The following is a 17,799-nucleotide window of genomic DNA, read 5'->3' as shown; positions in this document are numbered from 1 at the left end:
CTGCGGAAAGTATGCAAGAGGTTCATTTTGCAGCTTCGTACCTTTTCTCCTTAGAGAGAGAATCAAGCTTCGTACAATTTTTTTTACTTTTCACCTAAAATTCTTTGTAAATTACCTTTTATTCACTTTCTAAATTTCCTATTGTAAATTTTATTTTTTATCTCTATGATGTAATATTTGTAAATCATTGTTCTTTCTACCAATATCTTTAATAAAAGGATTTAAATTGAAAATTACTTTTATTATATTGATATTTATAAGTATATATTAATATTAAATTACATTATATTGTAATACTCATATAACTAATAAATATTAAATTATATTATATTGTAATACTCATATTTATTATATATATTATTTAATATCATATTAAAATTATATTCTATTATATATCAACAATAAAATGAAAATTATTTTGGTAACAATTTCTCTATTTCAGACCTATACACTTTTTAATTCCTTTGAATGTCTACCCCAAAAATTAATTTAATTGAAAATCTACACTGAATATTTCCATTTTACAAGCAAAAATGGAGCTTTATAAAATTATTTTTACTAATGATTATTTGGTTGTCAAACAGTGGAGGGAGACTGAAAATTATGAATTTTTAACTGGCTGAAAAGTGTTTTATCCATCATGATTGTTTTTCCTGGAAAATGCCTGAAAACTTTAACATGGAGTGTGTGAGACACTCCCGGTGGGCAAAGCCCACATTAAAATAGCCTATTGGCTAATTAATATATCCTAATATATTAGACCTTATCTACAATTCATGAACATTGTAACATTATTAGCCTTGACCTCAGTGTGTCTTATCCATACTTGAAATCTACAATCCCCCATCCTACGTGAATTCCACAATGTAAAGGAGTGATGTCACATGGTGTAGCCTTGATCTAACATTAAAAAGATCTACTTCCATCCTTTTACAATAGATCTAAGGAGTTGACCTTGTACATGTTTATATTCATTGTGTCTTGCTTATAGGCATTCATATCCAATAATTAGTCACCATCCTAGAACATCAAGGAGCATTCACTATGAACAATTCAACATGGTGTAGATCTAATCTAAAATTCAAAAAATCTACATTCTCCCATCCTAGGTCAATTCTATAAATTAGAGGGGAGATCTCACATAGTGTAGACCTAATCTAACTTTCAAAATATCAACTTCCATCATTTCATGCTTATGTGATGATTCATTGTGTGTTGCTTATAGGAATTCATTGTAGTATAAATTTATGCCCAATAACTATTCACTGTCCTAGAACATCAATGAACATGCACTATGAACATTTCAAGTTGGTCCATTGAAAGGAGTAATTATTGTGTTACATTTTGTATCCTAAATGACTTTCATGCTTGTATTCTATCTACAAACATTTGTAAAGGGATTAATTGAGGAGAATGTGATTGCTCATAAGACAACAATCTCTCCAAGGTATTTCTTAAAAATATTCATCCTTAAGTATCGATAAAAAATAGATATTGGACATACCAAGGTTGTAAAGCTACACATTTTTCTATATTACTTTTGTAGGTCATGTACCATGTTAGTGTTCTACAAGATTGATCTAGAGCCACATGATCACCATTTTGAGAATTGTAGTTTTGTAAAAGTCCAAGGATATTCTAGGATTACCCCTCTAACTAAATCAAATTTTGAGTCATGTTCTTCTCTAGGGTTGTAATCTCCCCATCATTAGCCTTCCTATTAGTTTCCCTCCTTCAACTCAACTACTTTAGTATTGTTTTTTGTTAAGATGAAAAAGGTTTTGAAGGGGCCCCAAAACCATTAAAATCTGAGAACTACCATCAATTAATGGACTAGAATACCTGACAACGAACAACAGGTTTTAGGAAGGACCTGAAACCTTCTGGACTTACAAGCATCCAGAACCCAAAACCCAAAGATTGCACAAATCATAAACAACAATACAAAGTAGTTGCAACCAATCAAACACTAGGCAAACTTCAAGATTGAAACATTACAAAACATGTTTCCCCAAGAAGAGGATCTAAGTCACCAAACAATAGACCTCAAAAAACCAAGAACGGGGGTTTTTTCAGGCACCCTCAACCAACAAGAAGGGTTTTCCTAGTTTCCCATAACCAGTAATAGAAACTCTAGCCCACAAAAAGCCATGAAGCCTAAACCTAACCAAAAACAAACATTGACCAAACTAGACCCTTGAAATCTATTAGCATCCAGCTAGTCCCTCAAAAGAAACAAAAAACATTGGGTTTTTCTAGGCTTTCTCAATCTCAAGAGTGGGTTTTTCATGGCTCTGAAAACTTGTCAAAGCACAGACAATAGCATCTCTTCCTAAAAGGACAATCTAGGACCAAGGCATGTTACCGAGCTGAGATACGGTACATATGAAGAAGTGAAAGAGAAAGTTAAGATGAGCATTGTAGTACCCAAGGCTATAAGGAAAGCAACAAAAATGATCAAGGCATTAACTGAGAAATTTGGAGAAGGTTCTTCCTCCACACCTATCAAGGGAACTCTAGTCATCACCGAGGAAGAATCTGAAGCCCAAGAGGCAGCTATTACATTGAGCACTGAGTTGCCTAAAGGGAAAGTTCTGAAAAGGAAGAAACAAGATACATCAAAGGTATCACCGACCCCTCCAACAAAGCAACCGAACACAAGATCATCAGCAGCATCACTGAATAAGAAACCAAAGAATGTTGCCGCACCAAAGGTAACAAAAACATATAAGAAATCTACTTGGAGACTCATTTTGGCTAAAGAGTCCAGTGACACTAAATCTGAAGACAAAAGTAAATTTCAGATTGTCAAGAGTAAAAAGGATAATGTACACAGTGTTGAAATTTTTTGTGCTAATCTGAAGCAATATGGTGGATTTGGATCATTTAGATATGTTAAGTATGAATCTAGAAATGATGCAGAAAAGAGACAAATTGAAGAAGTCGTAATCTGCACTCTTTTGAAATTTTGATTGGTCCCATTGGAAGCAATTAATTCTCTTCCAAAAGAATTATATTTGCATATTGATAACAGGTGGACATATGCCATGGACTCAGAAAAACAAATGAGAGAAAGAAGTCTGGTACATCTCTTTCTAGACATGTCAATAGATGAGATCAAAGAACATCTGAAAAACTACCACAAAACCTTCCTCGTCAAGCAAAGAGCCTTAAAATTGATGAATGGACTTTATCTAGAAGTAGAGAATGAGACCAAGGAAAAGTGGCAGGAAATATTTCGCATCAAGAATGCTAGTGAGCAAGCTGAAGTTGAAATAGTTGATGTCATTGAGCAAGATCCTGATATCACCGAACAAGACCCTGCTGACACTATACAAATTGATGAGGATATCATGGACACCGAGGCACCAAAACAGGGAATGATAGAAGGGAACGCTTATGCCCAACTTGTATCTAGTGAGTTAGTTTTGGAACAAGTTTAGCCCTATCCTCCGGTCAATCAGCCTGTTTCAACTGAGGCCCCTCAGGATACTGCACAAGGAATAGAGGATCACAAGTCTATAGAAGGAGAAGCTACTTCTCAAGCCACCGAGGAACAAACTTCTCAAGCTCCTTCTAGCACTGAAAATGTTACAACCAAGACACCAAGCACTAAGGCACCAAAGGACACTACAGAGGCTAAAGCAATTGATCAAAGTGTTGCCTCTACCGAGCAACCTACCGACAGTCAACAAACCTCTCAAGCCCTTGTCTTAGTTCAAACGATGAAAGGTAAAGAAAAGAAAATGAAGAAACATAGTTTCAAAGTAGATTTGGCAACAACCAATAGTGTTGCCAAATGTAGATATATCCAAATTAAAAGGGCAAGCACTCATTGAATTCAGTGAACTATGCAAAGCCAAAGCCGAACAAGAAAAAAAAATGCCTTTTCAAAAGAAAAACAAAGTACTACAGAAAGTGAAAGCACTTTTAACAGATATGCTACCTGAAGCAATAGTGACAAAAGATGCCACCATCCATATTCAACTGGATGAACTCCTAACTAAGATAGAGACATCTGGAGTAGATTCATCTGACTACTTGAGCAAGTTAAAGGACAAAGAGCTCACTACTAAAATGATTGGAGAGGTACAGAAAGCTATTCCTATTGGCAAAGTTAAACTTGTCAAATTTATTACTGAGTTGTCCCCTCAACTCAAGCACATTCTTTATTTATTTCAAAAACTCTGTACATTCTCTTTATTCATTAAAGATATTAAAAATAAAAGAGAAGTGATTGAGAAAGAGATCACCAATCTCTCAAATAAGTTGACCACTGAGCCCAATTCTATTCAGCAATTCTATACAAAGTTACAAAAGCTCATGGCTCAACAATTGAAACTTAGGAATGAAGAGCACCAAATAAGGATGGACATTATGACTCTTCAAACCTTATTCATTCCACACTTGTCCTCTGTTCAAGAGCAGATCAACAAGGTTACCTCCCTATCCACTCAGCCAGAAGGAAGCACCTTAGATGGCCTAATTTCACTGATTGCTGACATTACAGCTCAGAATTCACTAATGGATAGTGTCAAGGATGCCCTCTCTGCCACTCTCACCGATGCAAAGACAAAGTATAAATCCATTTTTGACCAGTTGCCACCACTGAATGGTAACTAAGTTTTGATGTTTGTCAAAAAGGGGGATTATAGTATCAAAGTACCAAAGGGCGAGTGTAGTATACAAGGAGAGTATACCGAGTAGAACATCGTATCCAAATGAACAAGTTAATTTTGATAGTGAACCGAGCAGTGACAACCAAGCAGTTAATACAGAACATTGTTCACTGAGCATGCAAAATCAGAGTTTTTTTTTTACAGTATATTGATAAGGGGAGTATATCTGAATATTCCATTTTACTGACTAAATGTATATACTGTCAATTTTGTCAAAATTTTATAGGTATATAGATTTTTGAGTTATGACTTTGAAAAAGGCGTTTTGTCAAACATCTCAACTAATGTCAAAAGGGGAGATTGTTACTACTTATTAAGTTTCCATTAGTTTTATATCCAAAGTCATTCTATATACTCTAGTCGGTTACTACTACAAAAATATTCAGTCGATAAGCACAAAGCAATCGATTATAGAAGAAAGTAGTCACAAAGCCTAGTATACACCGAGTTGTCTACTGAGTAACACTCTATGTCTACCAAGTAGCAAAAAAGATATACCGAGTTAACACACACCGAGTGAAATGTGTTACTAGATTCATTGAACCTAGACATACATGGGAAAACGTGTTACAAGATCGAGGAACAAAGAACCGTTATCACATTGGAAATTGCACTTAAAGATTTTGTATGATTTTGAGGTCATCTATCCAATGGAACATTTTGCATGGTTATTCATTCTATAAATCATGTTTGTAAGATCGAAGCAATGAACAGATCATCGACATAAGAGATCTATTTATACAACATGGATTAAGGATAAAAATGTGGAAAAATAGAGAGATATATGAAAAAAGACATATGTGAGAGATAAGGAAGCACTGAGTTAAGCATCTGTCAGAGACATAGAGGTCACTGAGAATGATTTCATAGAATAGTCAAGGAGTAGAGTAAATAGAAGGGTTTATCGAGTTAATCTATGGGTTATCGAGGTATGATATAAGCAAGGTAATCTCATTTTGAGCACATAGAATCTGCTATAACATTTTAGATGTGAAGTTGCAGATATTTGTAAAGATTTCATTCTAATATTTTGAGTCATAGAGAAACCTTTAACAGGGTAAAAGACTCTAACAAAGTCTATAAATTGTAAAGCCTTTAATCAGGTGCAACATTTAGATTAAGTGTTGTAAAATCCTTTAGCAAGGTAGATCTAATGATCTTGATACTCCTAACAGGGTAAGCTATCAAAAATAGCTAAACATGTAGCTCTAACCAAGCAACCTTTATTATTGCAGTAGTGAAGTTGTGGGTGCCATCCCCACTGCATTTTTTCTCTCTAACCAAGAGCTTTTGCATAACCAAAATATATGTGTTATGGAGTGAATCATGTATGATTGTTATTTATTTGTTTTATCTTTATGTTATGTTACAACAGTTTTTGGTTTATGCATAACAATAAAGATATTGTTGAAGAAAGGATTTGATGTACTGATTCACCCCTCCTCTCTCAGTACATTAGCTTTCCATATTGGGCCTAACATTCATATGGATAGTAAACGGGATTTTGCTGATTTTATTAATGACTAGTGCCTCATAGAACTTGATCTATCAGGAGCTAAATACACCTGGACTACTAGAAGGGTGGGTGATGAGCTTATCCAAGTGAGGCTGGATAGGACTATTATTTCCATAGATTGGCTACATCACTATTTTTTCTCTATAAAAGCTATGTTCAGTATCAGATCTGATCACTTTCCAATTAGGTTTTTGGTGGAGCCCAAGGGTGGGAGGAGGAGGTTCCCTTTCATATTTGAAAAATGTGGCTTTCTCACCTGAGTTTTCATAATTATATTAAGATTTGGTGGGATATTCAGATTATCGGTACTGCGTTGTTTTGTATTGCCAAAAGGATCAGAGTTGTGAAGGAGAAAGTCAAAAAGTGGAAAAAGGAAACCTTTGGTGATATATTTATGATGAAACTTCCCTTCAATTTGAGCTGAATCTTATTCAGGAAAAAATCAAAGAGAAGGATATGTTGGGCACAATTTTTACAAGGAAAGTGACATTTTGTCAAAATGTCATAATATTATTTTTAGAGAGGAAATTTTTTGGAAGTAGCGATCTAGGTCTCTTTGGTTACATGCCGAAGATAAAAACACTAGATTATTTCAGGTTACTACCTTGAACCATTGAGATGCAAACATAATTGATTATATTATTAAATGAGGAATCAAACTTGAATGAGAGGAGGAGATTAGTAAAGTTGTTGTGGAGTTTTTTGCTGACCTCTTAAAGGCTGATCCTTCGCTGGACTTGGAGGCTCGGAGCAGTCTTGTGGATTCCATCCTGAAAATTTTGACTGAAGAACTAAATAGAATGCTGACCATTATCCCTTCCAATGAGGAGATCAAGAAAGTTGTTTTTTCCTTTGATGGCAACAAGGCTCCCAGCCCGGATGGCTTCCCCTTGTTCTTTTTAAAAATCGTCTGGGATATTGTGGATGCTGATATGACTAGTGATGTTAAAGAAGTTTTTGGGGATCGATATCTGCTTAAAGAACTCAATGCTACCTTTATAGTCCTTGTTCTAAAGATGTAGGGAGCAAATTCCTTGGATGCCTTCCATCCTATTAGTTTGTGTAACTCATGTTATAAAATCATCTCAAAGGTGTTAACCTCTAGACTACTGAGGATCTTGCCTCTTTTGATTTATCCTCAACATAATGGATTTGTTCCAGGTAGACGTATCCTAGATTCTATCATAACAGTTCACAAGAACATTCATTCCCTGATTGTCTCTAAATCCCAAGGCTTTTTGTTGAAACTTGATATTTCAAAGGCTTATTATAGGGTGGATTGGGATTTCCTTAAGAAAGTTCTTACTACCTTTGGCTTCTCTAATAGGTTTATTCATCTTATTTGGAAACTTATTTCCATAGTTTCATTGGCAGTCATTGTTAATGGTTCCCCATCCCATTTTTTCAATTATTATTGGGGTCTAAGACAAGGGGACCCTATCTCTCCTATCTTGTTTACCATCATGGCTGAGAGTTTGGGGAGACTTATTCAGAAAAAGGTTACCAATGGTTCCTTAAAAGGTCTGAAACCCTACTGGCCCGATCTATTCTCACCAATAATTTGTGGATGATATTATTTTGATGGGGAGTTCAACTGTTGGAGAGGTCAAGGTTACTAATAATATCCCTAGTCTTTATGAGAGAGCTTTGGGACAAATGGTGAACAGAGTTAAAAGTTATATCCTTTTTCTCAACACTCCTGAGGCTAGACAAAAGAAGATTGCTAATGTGCTTGGCTGTTTGGTCGAGGTGTTTCACTCTACCTATCTGGGATTTGGGGCCCAAGCCTCCTAATTATTTTTGGATATCCTTGATTGATAGATTCAATAGAGAATGATGGGATGGAAAGGTGCTTTGTTGAGCCCGGCTGGTAAAGTTCAACTTTTGAAATCAACACTTCAAAATCTCCTAGTGTATGCATTAATTTTATTCAAGATCCCCTCTAAGTATGTAGACATCATTGAGAGAATTCAAAAAAAAAATTTGTGGTCTAGAGTGGAGGAAAGGAAAAGAATCCCCTTGGTGGCATTGGAGACTGTGTGCAAACCCAGGAGGTTTGGAGGATTGGGGTTTAGGAGTATCAAAATCTTCAATTCTGCTCTCCTTGCTAAGCAAGCCTAGAGAAATTTTGGTTGCAGATGAGAATGGAACACTTTGTGTCATAACAAGTACCTTCATGGTTTTTAGAACTTTCATGTTTTTCTTAATTCCCTGCAACTCCCAATTGGATTTCATCTTTGGAATAATATCATCAATGCTAGGGAGGTTGCTTTACTGGGGTCTTGTTGGAAGTTGGGAAATGGTGGGAGCATTCTCTTTTGGGATGATTGTTGGATGGGTAAGACTCCATTGGCCTTAGATCTTGTTCTTGGTGTTTTCAAAGAGGAGTGTATTACCTTATTTGGCTCGAGAGTGGTGGATTATTGGGTTGATGGGGGGTGGGTTAATCTATCCTTGGTTAGTCCCGCCCTTGGCCAACTACAATCATCTTTGAATTCATTTTTTCTAGAGGATTTTAACTTTGAGGATGCTTTGGTGTGGAGTTCTTCTTCTTCTTCTAGGTCTTTCTTAGTCACCTCGATGGTGTATCAGTCTGTTAACTCACCTCCTTCTCCTTAGTGGTCAAAAATATGAATCAAACATTTGATACCAAAAATCGACATCTGTTTGTGTCTTCTTTACCTGAACAAGATTCTAACCACAGATAATCTCTGCAAGAGAGGTTTTTCTATTCCTAACAGCTGTTATCTCTGCATGAAAGATGTTGAATATGTTGATCACTTATTTTTTCACTTCCCTTTCACTGTTGATATTTGGAATCGAGTCTTTCAGGGATGGGAATTATGTTGGATCTTTCTTGAATCAGTTAACGATCTTATTTTCCAATGGAAGGGGCCTACTAAGAACCATATCTTACAAACTCTGTGGTCCTTTGTGTTCCCTCATGTTGCATGGGGTATTTGGTAAGAGCGCAACATCCTTATTTTTAGGGACTCTTAACTTCAACCTGATATTGTCTTCAGAAATATCAATTGAGTCATCAATGGGAACCTTTCTATTCTGAACCCCTTGTCGAATATCAATAGTAGATTGGTTTGCAATGAATATGGGCTTAGAGTTGCCAAGGATTGGGAGGTGCAAGTGGATATGTCTTTGGCCTTGAAATCTAATCCCAAATGCAAAATTTTTAAATCTTGGAGTAGGCCCCCTCAAGGTTGAGTCAAGATTAATTTTGATGGGGCAGAGTAAGGTAACCCTAGGTCGGTTGGATGTGGAGGAGTGTTAAGAGATCATAATAGTATACTTATTTTAGTGGTTGCACTCCCCTTGGGAACCCAGTCCAACCATCTCACTGAAGCCATTAGGGAATTCGAAGGCCTAAATCTTGCTAAGCAACATAATTTAAAAAATGTTTGGATAGAAGGAGATTCCAAGAATATAATACATTATCTCAAAGGTATTTCTAAGTCATTATGGAATGTGGAAGGATGGATAAATAAGGCTAGGGATATCATAAAATCTTTTGAGAAATGTGTTATTTGCCATATTTATAGGGAATCAAATGTTGTGGCCGATTACCTTGCTAATAAAGGTGTTGGTAGTGTGAGACAAGTGACATGGACCAAGGAAGATAGGGTGGAAAATGAATTCAACATGCTAATTCTCCATGACAGAATTCGAGGCAAGATTATTTCCTTTAAGGACAATGAGTAAGGAGGCATTTGTGGATTATCGAGAGTTAAGGTCTGATGCTAATAAAATGAGTCAATTGGAGGCTGAGTTTGTTGAGACCTTAAAGAGCCTCATGTAGTTTATGTTCTTGTTTATGGTTTTGTCTCTGTCTCAATGCTGGTTCCTGGTTCGTTGTTGCTAGTTTTTGGTGCCTTTTTGGATTTTTGCTAGTTTTTTTGCTGTAGTTTGTACCGTTCTATCTTCAGCAGCCTGTTTTGTCTTGTATTTCTGTTCTGGGTTTAATATTTTGATTCTAAACATTTTAGAATCATCTTTGTAAAGGGTTTCAGGGTCCCTTCAAAACCTGTTTTTGCCTTAATTTGAAACAAAGACATGGTAACTCCAACTATTCACAATCATAAATTTGGAGTTCATTTGTCACAAGAATATGCATAATCTCTCATAACTAATCAACAATAGGTAACATTGAAGAATTCAAATAAGTTCATAAAAAAGTATTTGTTTCATAGAACTAGTTTTTGATTGATTACACTCAAGAGAACTTTAGCGATCAAATGTGCACTTCAATTATTTTTCACCATAAGATACCAATTGATTGATGAAAGATTATTAAGATATGAAAATAATAAACATGAGCATACATATAAACTAATAATGGAATGCACTATTAGAAAAATATTATCTTAAATATATGAATAAAAAGATATATATATATATATATAGAATGATTTATGCTTTGATAGATATCCACAACAATGATAATAAACTTGATAAAACTTACTCCTTTACCAAATCAGCTTAAAGACTACCCACACCTTCGCCTCTTTCAACTAGTCAATGTTTTAATGACACCAAACATGGCCATCAGAGAGGTATGAAATCAATTTCTAGAAAGGCACAAACTAGATTTGTTGATGAGGCTTTCAAAACTTTAAGCAAATGCAATGGCAGGTGCAATGCTAAATTCCACAACGATTGCCATCTTCTTTTCTACTTGAGCAACATGATTTTAGGAGGAGACAATAAGGAGACAATAAACATGGTATATGAAATAGTTGTTGGGTATGTGAAGCCCAACAGTCATATGACTGTTTGACTTTCCTACACTACTCATTTCATGTCTGAATATGAATACATAAATGTGTGCACTTGATGTACTATATTGTATTGGAGATTGATTATTGAAGTTATTCCCTTCTTTCTGATGGACGTAGCCACTTAGTAGTGAACCACGTTAAAACTTGTGTTATTTTGTGTGTTTGTCTTAATTTGCTTTCAGCTGTTATGTTTTGTTTATATTTTTCTCTGCTTGTTTAAATTAACAAGAGCAGCTCTGAAGTCATTTTTTAGAAGCTAAATTAGGATTTTCAGTTCAATAAAAGATCAGAAGAGTTACCACTTACTGAGAAGTCCAACATTTGGAGTCTAGTAGTTCCATTATTATGCCAAGGATGACGACTGTTTTCCTCATTGGTTGTAGGGGCCGCAACGACAACACTCCTTTCAGTTATAAGCTGAAGACGTAGTTATGGGTTTGGAAATGAGCTATTTCCTGCTCTCTCTACGTTAACAGTGATAGAATGGATATCACACAGTAATCATTTTGTAGGCCGAATGATCCTTGCAATGCCTAAGGCTTGATGGTTTTAATCCTTAATAGAACAAAGCAAGGAATCTTTATTTAGAATTTTGGAAATAAAGTAGAAAGGCTCTCAGGTCGCATGTCTAAATAGACTACAAAATTTCTCTCTATCTCTATATAGTTAGTATTAACCTGACATAAACATGCAGACTCTGATGAATATAGTATTGACGCTAATGGAAAATATAGTATTACAAATTTTTTTCAGTTGTGTGGCAAAAAAAATATTTCATCTACAAGAGCAATGCTCCTCTCCTCTCAATTCTCCCACTATAGTGCCCATGAGTGGCATTTTGTCTCCCTTGCTCTCCTTTCCGCAATGAGTTTTTCTTTTTCATCTTGCTCTGCCCACCTCAATGGCATTTTTTACTTTACTCCCTTCCTAGTTTGTGGCATTCATAATCGATGCTATCACATTTCAACTCATGCTACTAAACGCATTTTCACCTTCTTTCCATTATATAGTTATTTTTAGATTTTTTTGGAAAGATACATGTCATAATTACTCTATGCTTCCCATTTGTTATTTGCAGTTACAAGAGATAAAAGTAGAAATATAATAAAGATAAGAAGCAATGCAATTATATTTAACAAAATGAAATTCTAATTTAAAGACTGTATAAGTAATTATTTCCGAGGATTGTGATAATTAAGAGTATTTCTTCATTGTCAATCAAAAATGTAATTTCCATAAATATGAAAGCAACCTCATAATCACCTGGTTTCTTTTGAAACTTGTACTCCCAAGCAAACTTCAAGCCACAAATCATATATATAAGAAAATTTGGAATTATGAAATGTGACAAATGATATTGAAGATTCACAAAACAACATCTATTCATATGTATCAAGAGAATGAGTACATAGATTTGGTATTTGATTTATTCTCCTTTTCTCATCATCCCTCAAGATATTAATCATAAAGACATATGATACATTCACTAAAATATTCACTAAAATATTAAAATATGCCTTCTTCTTTTTCAATATTAATCCAAATATAAAATCATTGTAATAGAATCATTCTACTTGATTATTACAATCTCATACTTCGTTAGAAAAATATTTAAAACTATTATTCAACATCGTATTATATTCCTTTTTAATTCTTCGAAATATTAGATATATATAGACAGAGAGACCATTAAACATGAGATTTTATTTTCACAATTTAGCAAAAACAAATCAAGGCATTTATTCTAGTGACAAGCACAAAAGAAAGTAAACAAACTGAAAAAACATGCTCAAGCTAAGAGAGAGGAAAGAAAAGAGAAAACATTATTATGTAGGCGGTGAAAGATGAAGGGTGGTCGACGATGAGGGGTAGAAGAAACCAACTAATCAGGGATTTTTAAGCGCAGCTTTGAGCAGCTCGATGGTGTGTGTGTCTGTCTTGAATGATTTGGCCAGAACGTTATCGGGGATACCGGTTGTAAAGAGAGTAGAAGGGAGCAAAACGGTGCCTGCATTGGCGCTTCCGAAGGCAGAAACAGCCATGGCCTCGACCTTGTTATCCGTATTCAGTTGGTAATGGAAGAGTCCTTTGGGAAATACAAATACCTCCCCTTTAGTGAGGCTCTGCGTGAACAGCTTTCCCGTGGTGTCGATCACACCAACGAGGAGGCATCCTTCCACAAGAAACAGAAGTTCTGAAGCGCGGGGGTGAGTGTGAGGAGGGTTCAGTCCGCCCGCCGGGAACTGCAGAACCGCCATTGACACGCCCAGCCCGTTCAACGCCGGAAACTCTGCCGCCACCGCCTTTGACACTTTTACCGCCTTCTGTCCTGCTAAATTGTTGTTGCTCACATTTCGGAATCCCGTGAAAGTGAAGAAATCCCCAGTCAATTTTAGCGGGTTCTGCCCCGCCGGAACGGTGAAGTCTGATCCGATGCGTAGATTACGCCAACACTACTGAATACTACTAAAATTGCCATCAAGCATGCTCCGTTGAATTCCATCTCCTTCAGAAAGTAAATACAGCAGAAAGGGGGAATTCTGAATGTTTGGGTGTGAGGGGAAGTTGTCAGGAGAAGTGTATTTAAAGGACGATTAGAGATTACCTTAGAGAAAATTACGAGGACTTCAATGGTGAAGCTGGCTTTGTTTTCGATCACCTCTACATAGCCCAAGCTAAAATTCAAAAAGTTTGAAAACGAATATCGGATTTTCCCACGAAAAGTGACCAACTCAATCTCGATTATATCAGAGCGATCTACACAAAAAATTCTTGATTGTGTACATCAATTCTATTTTGAGAATATACCCATCATGATTTTTTTTTTCCCATTCGTAGTTAGATTATATTTCTGTTTTATACTGCCTTACAAAGTTATAAATCCGTCTCCTGCAAGACTGAGGCTTTGTGTGATTCGATAGGCACTTTTTGAGCAGAGCATTTTAAGAGGGAATAATTGATGGCAGCTGTTAAATTCATCGTTTCTTTAAGCAATTTAACGTCTTTTGATGTTTTATATTTATATTTCTAACATTAAATTGTAAATTTGTGATTGTCTTCTCATGCCAGTATAATATGTTATGTTTGCCTTTTATTTATATCTGGAATTCACATTTCTTTTTTCTATATATTTTTAACATTAAATTATAAATTTGTGATTGTTTTCTCATGGCAATCTAATATGTTATGTTTGTCTTTTCTTTATATCTTATTGACATTTCTATCTTCTTAAAAAATCATTAATTTAATATTTTTATGTTTTTTTGTTAAGTTAGGCTTCTTTCTTAATTCTTGTCTATTTTAATTAATTTTTATTTTAATATATTCAAATATACTGGACCTTATCTACAATGTAACATTATTGGCCTTGATCTCAATGTGTCTTATCCATACTTAAAATATGCATTCCCACACCCTAGGCCAATTCCATAATGTAGAGGAGTGATCTCACATGGTGTAGACCTAGAATCAAAAATTCAAAAGATCTACTTCCATCCTTTTGCAATGGATATAAGGAGTTGACTTAGTACATGTTTATGTCATGATTCATTGCGTCTTGCTTATAGGAATTCATTTCAGAATTAATTTACATCCAATAATTAGTTACCTTTCTAGAATGTCAAGGAGCATTCACTATGAACATTTCAAATTGGTGCATTGAAAGGAATAATTATTGCATTATATTTTGTATCCTTAATGACATCTATGCTTGTTTTATATTTACCGACATTTGTCAAGGGAGTTAATTGAGGAAAACATGATAACTCATAAGTCAACAATCTCTCCAAGGTATTTCTAAAAAGTGTCAATTCTTAAGCACCAATAGAAAAGAGATATTGGCGTGGTCAAGTTTGTAGAACTACATATTTTTTTAGATCATTTTTGTAGGTCATGTACCATATTCATGTTATACATGACTAGATCTATAGCCACAAGATCACCATTTTGAGAATTGAAGTTTTGTAAAAGTCCAAGGATAGTGTAGGATTGCCCCTTGAACTAAACCAAAGTTTGAGTCATGTTTTTCTCCAAGGTTGGAATATCCTCATTATTATCTATGCTACAACTTTCCCTCCTTCATGTCAACTACTTCCATAGTGTTGGGTTCATAATTATTAACAAATATTTTTTTAACAACAATCAAGTGACTTGTAACTTTCTATTTTTTACTTTACCATGTGTGGTTCTTAAAGGTGAAATTGAAGTTTTTCTTCCTCCTCTAAATTGTTAAGAGATGATATCTCAACCTTTCTTTTACATAAGGTTACTATTTATAGTAAATTTTTATCTGAGCATGAATTTTTCCAAAATTTTCCCCTAAGGTTTGGATTGGCTAGGTAACCATGTCAGCATTTTTGATTGCAAGCTCATGTCTAGATTTGAAGATATTAACGTTTCTATTTTTGAAAGTTGTCAACAAAAGGAGTCATTTTTCAGGACCTTAGAGGATTGAATAAGACTTGAAAGTGTTTGTAATTGGTGTAGCTAGTTATAGCATGATAGAGCATGTTATGACATTTTCGATGCTTCAAATATTTTGTCAATTAGACACCTGGTTCAAAAGTTCTGGCATTTGAAAGTTGTGTTTCTTGAAATAGAAAATACAAAAACATGTTGGACACATAAATGAACTACAAAAGCGAGCTACATGTGTTGGTGTGTGTGTTTAGATGTCATAGGTAATCTTGTACTAGGGATAAGTTGGGTGGTACATTTTGGGTGGTTTTAGCTCATGGTTTTGTAATACCATTTGACAGTTTCATGTATTGTATTTCTTATATATTAAGTGAATTTGATAGAGGTTATGTATAAGGGTCTTATAGATATTGATTTACCTTCAGATCTTTGGTTGGTGATACTACTGCAAATAGATTTCTTTATAAGTATATTTTATTTTGTTGTTGATTTCTGAAAAATATATTGGGCAACTTTTGGAGTGTGGGATTTTTCTCTCAAAAGGGTTTACCCCATGATATATCTTGTGAAAATTTATTGTTAATCTATTTCCATGTTATAAATCCTTTCGTATGTGTTTCTTATTTTGCAATAACAATCTAAGATTTTTAAGAAATTTTGTGTTATCTTCCCAACTAGATTAATGTTAGGACTTATGTTTTTCATGCCTTATCTTCTTTTCTTAAATCTTTATCTAGATCACCTCTCTCTAAAGGTGCCTCTTGAACCTCAATAGAATCTTGAAAATGCATTGTTATGACAAATGGTGGAAGAAAATAAGTACTTTTGTATACATCAAAATTATATTTTTTTGAAATGTTTAGCAAAATTATTTAACTTGAGTAATGTAATTATTTTTTATTAAGGGCAAAATAGGTTTTGAAGGGACCCAAAACTCTCGATTTTTACAGGGAACTGAAAACCATTAACAAAATGTTGCTACAAGATGAAGAAAATGCAACCAACAACCAACCCACATCCAACCTCAACAGATACAAATATTAAAGAATGAGTTGTACAAAACCAAAGGCCAAAGCTATCACACCTAACTATTCAGACTCATGAACAAAGGTTTTTTTAGGCTCCCTTAACATTTAAAACAGGTTTTAACAAGGCTCCCATAACCTTGAGATCTAGTACTAGAAGGATAATACATATCAAACTAACTAGAAGATCCCAAACCTCCCAACTTATCGAGAGAAAGAAAAGGAACAAAGGGTTTTCACAAGCTCCTCAAACCTTCATATTGGGTTTTAATATGGCTCCCAAAACCATCCTACCATAGCCATAAAAGGCTCCAAACCAAGATGTCCAACCCTTTCCTACAAAGCCTGTCATGCCCAAAATTTTCCATCAACAAAACCTAACTTTTTTTTTTTAAGAAACTTTATTAGATCTTATCATGTCCAAATCATGGTAACTAGATTTTTTTTTTGAGTTTAATCCTCTCCACTCTTATTCATGAAAGAATATATTTTATTATGAGCCTATTATTTTCATTTAAGAAGATGTATACATTATGGTATATATATCTTTAAGTAAACAAAGCCACCTTTTGCTAACTGTAAATGTAATAAAATTTAATGCCGATATGAGTATAAGTTTTGACATTCACACCAAAAATATAGTAATCTATTCAAATAATTACTTGATTAATTTAAGAAGTTATAAATATTATGACTCTGATCACTATGAAATACCTAACTTATTATGTTCTCTAAACTAACCATATAACAAATTGATTTATATCAATAGGAAATTCACCTATTTAAATTATATACTTATTTTAATTTAAATTATATACTTAGTAAAGGGTGTTCACCTCAAAATTTTGTTTTAGACGAGTGGTTGGGAAAAGGTGCAGGCAGCCAGAGGCGCCTTTCTAGACTAGATACCTGTATATATACATTTTATTTTGTTTCTATGAATTCTATGCATGGGGATTAACGGAGTTTAATTCAAATATGTACGCCCATGCTGAGTTTTAGTTTTTATTTAGATCCATTTATCCTCATATGACATGATGTTGATTTGTATGAATACCATATCTTATACATTGCAGTATAATTGCCTAGATTCAATAATATGCACATGCACGTTGCTGAATACATATATATTCTTTTATGATAAGAGTAGGCCCTTGAATCTTAATGCCAATTCGTATTTGAAATTAACATGGGATTATGTGTAGGGATAAATATGCTCAAAATTGGTTTTAATCTATCTATCCAGATGCATTGGAATAGTGGACTAGTTCAGACATTGAGGCTTACTACAACAGCAATTTATTTACTCTTTGTATATGCACATGCTCAATATAAAAGAAATCTATTGCTCGGTATATAAAATGAACGCAGTT

The 17,799-nt window shown here is 34.5% G+C and overlaps 1 protein-coding gene across 1 annotated transcript; it reads right to left on the bottom strand.

The window, feature by feature from the left end:
- Positions 1 to 12,871: 12,871 nt before the first annotated feature.
- Positions 12,872 to 13,797, bottom strand: LOC131858931 (germin-like protein 9-3). The gene is made up of 3 exons (XM_059212419.1): positions 13,794 to 13,797; positions 13,591 to 13,646; positions 12,872 to 13,438 (listed from the first exon to the last, which is right to left on the bottom strand). The coding sequence occupies exons 1-3, from the start codon at positions 13,795 to 13,797 to the stop codon at positions 12,872 to 12,874; spliced, it is 627 nt and encodes a 208-aa protein (XP_059068402.1).
- Between the last annotated feature and the right edge of the window lie 4,002 nt (positions 13,798 to 17,799).

The sequence above is a fragment of the Cryptomeria japonica genome, chromosome 10, assembly GCF_030272615.1.
Source record: "Cryptomeria japonica chromosome 10, Sugi_1.0, whole genome shotgun sequence".
Lineage (NCBI taxonomy): Eukaryota > Viridiplantae > Streptophyta > Pinopsida > Cupressales > Cupressaceae > Cryptomeria > Cryptomeria japonica.
This window is presented reverse-complemented; position numbering and strand designations above follow the sequence as displayed.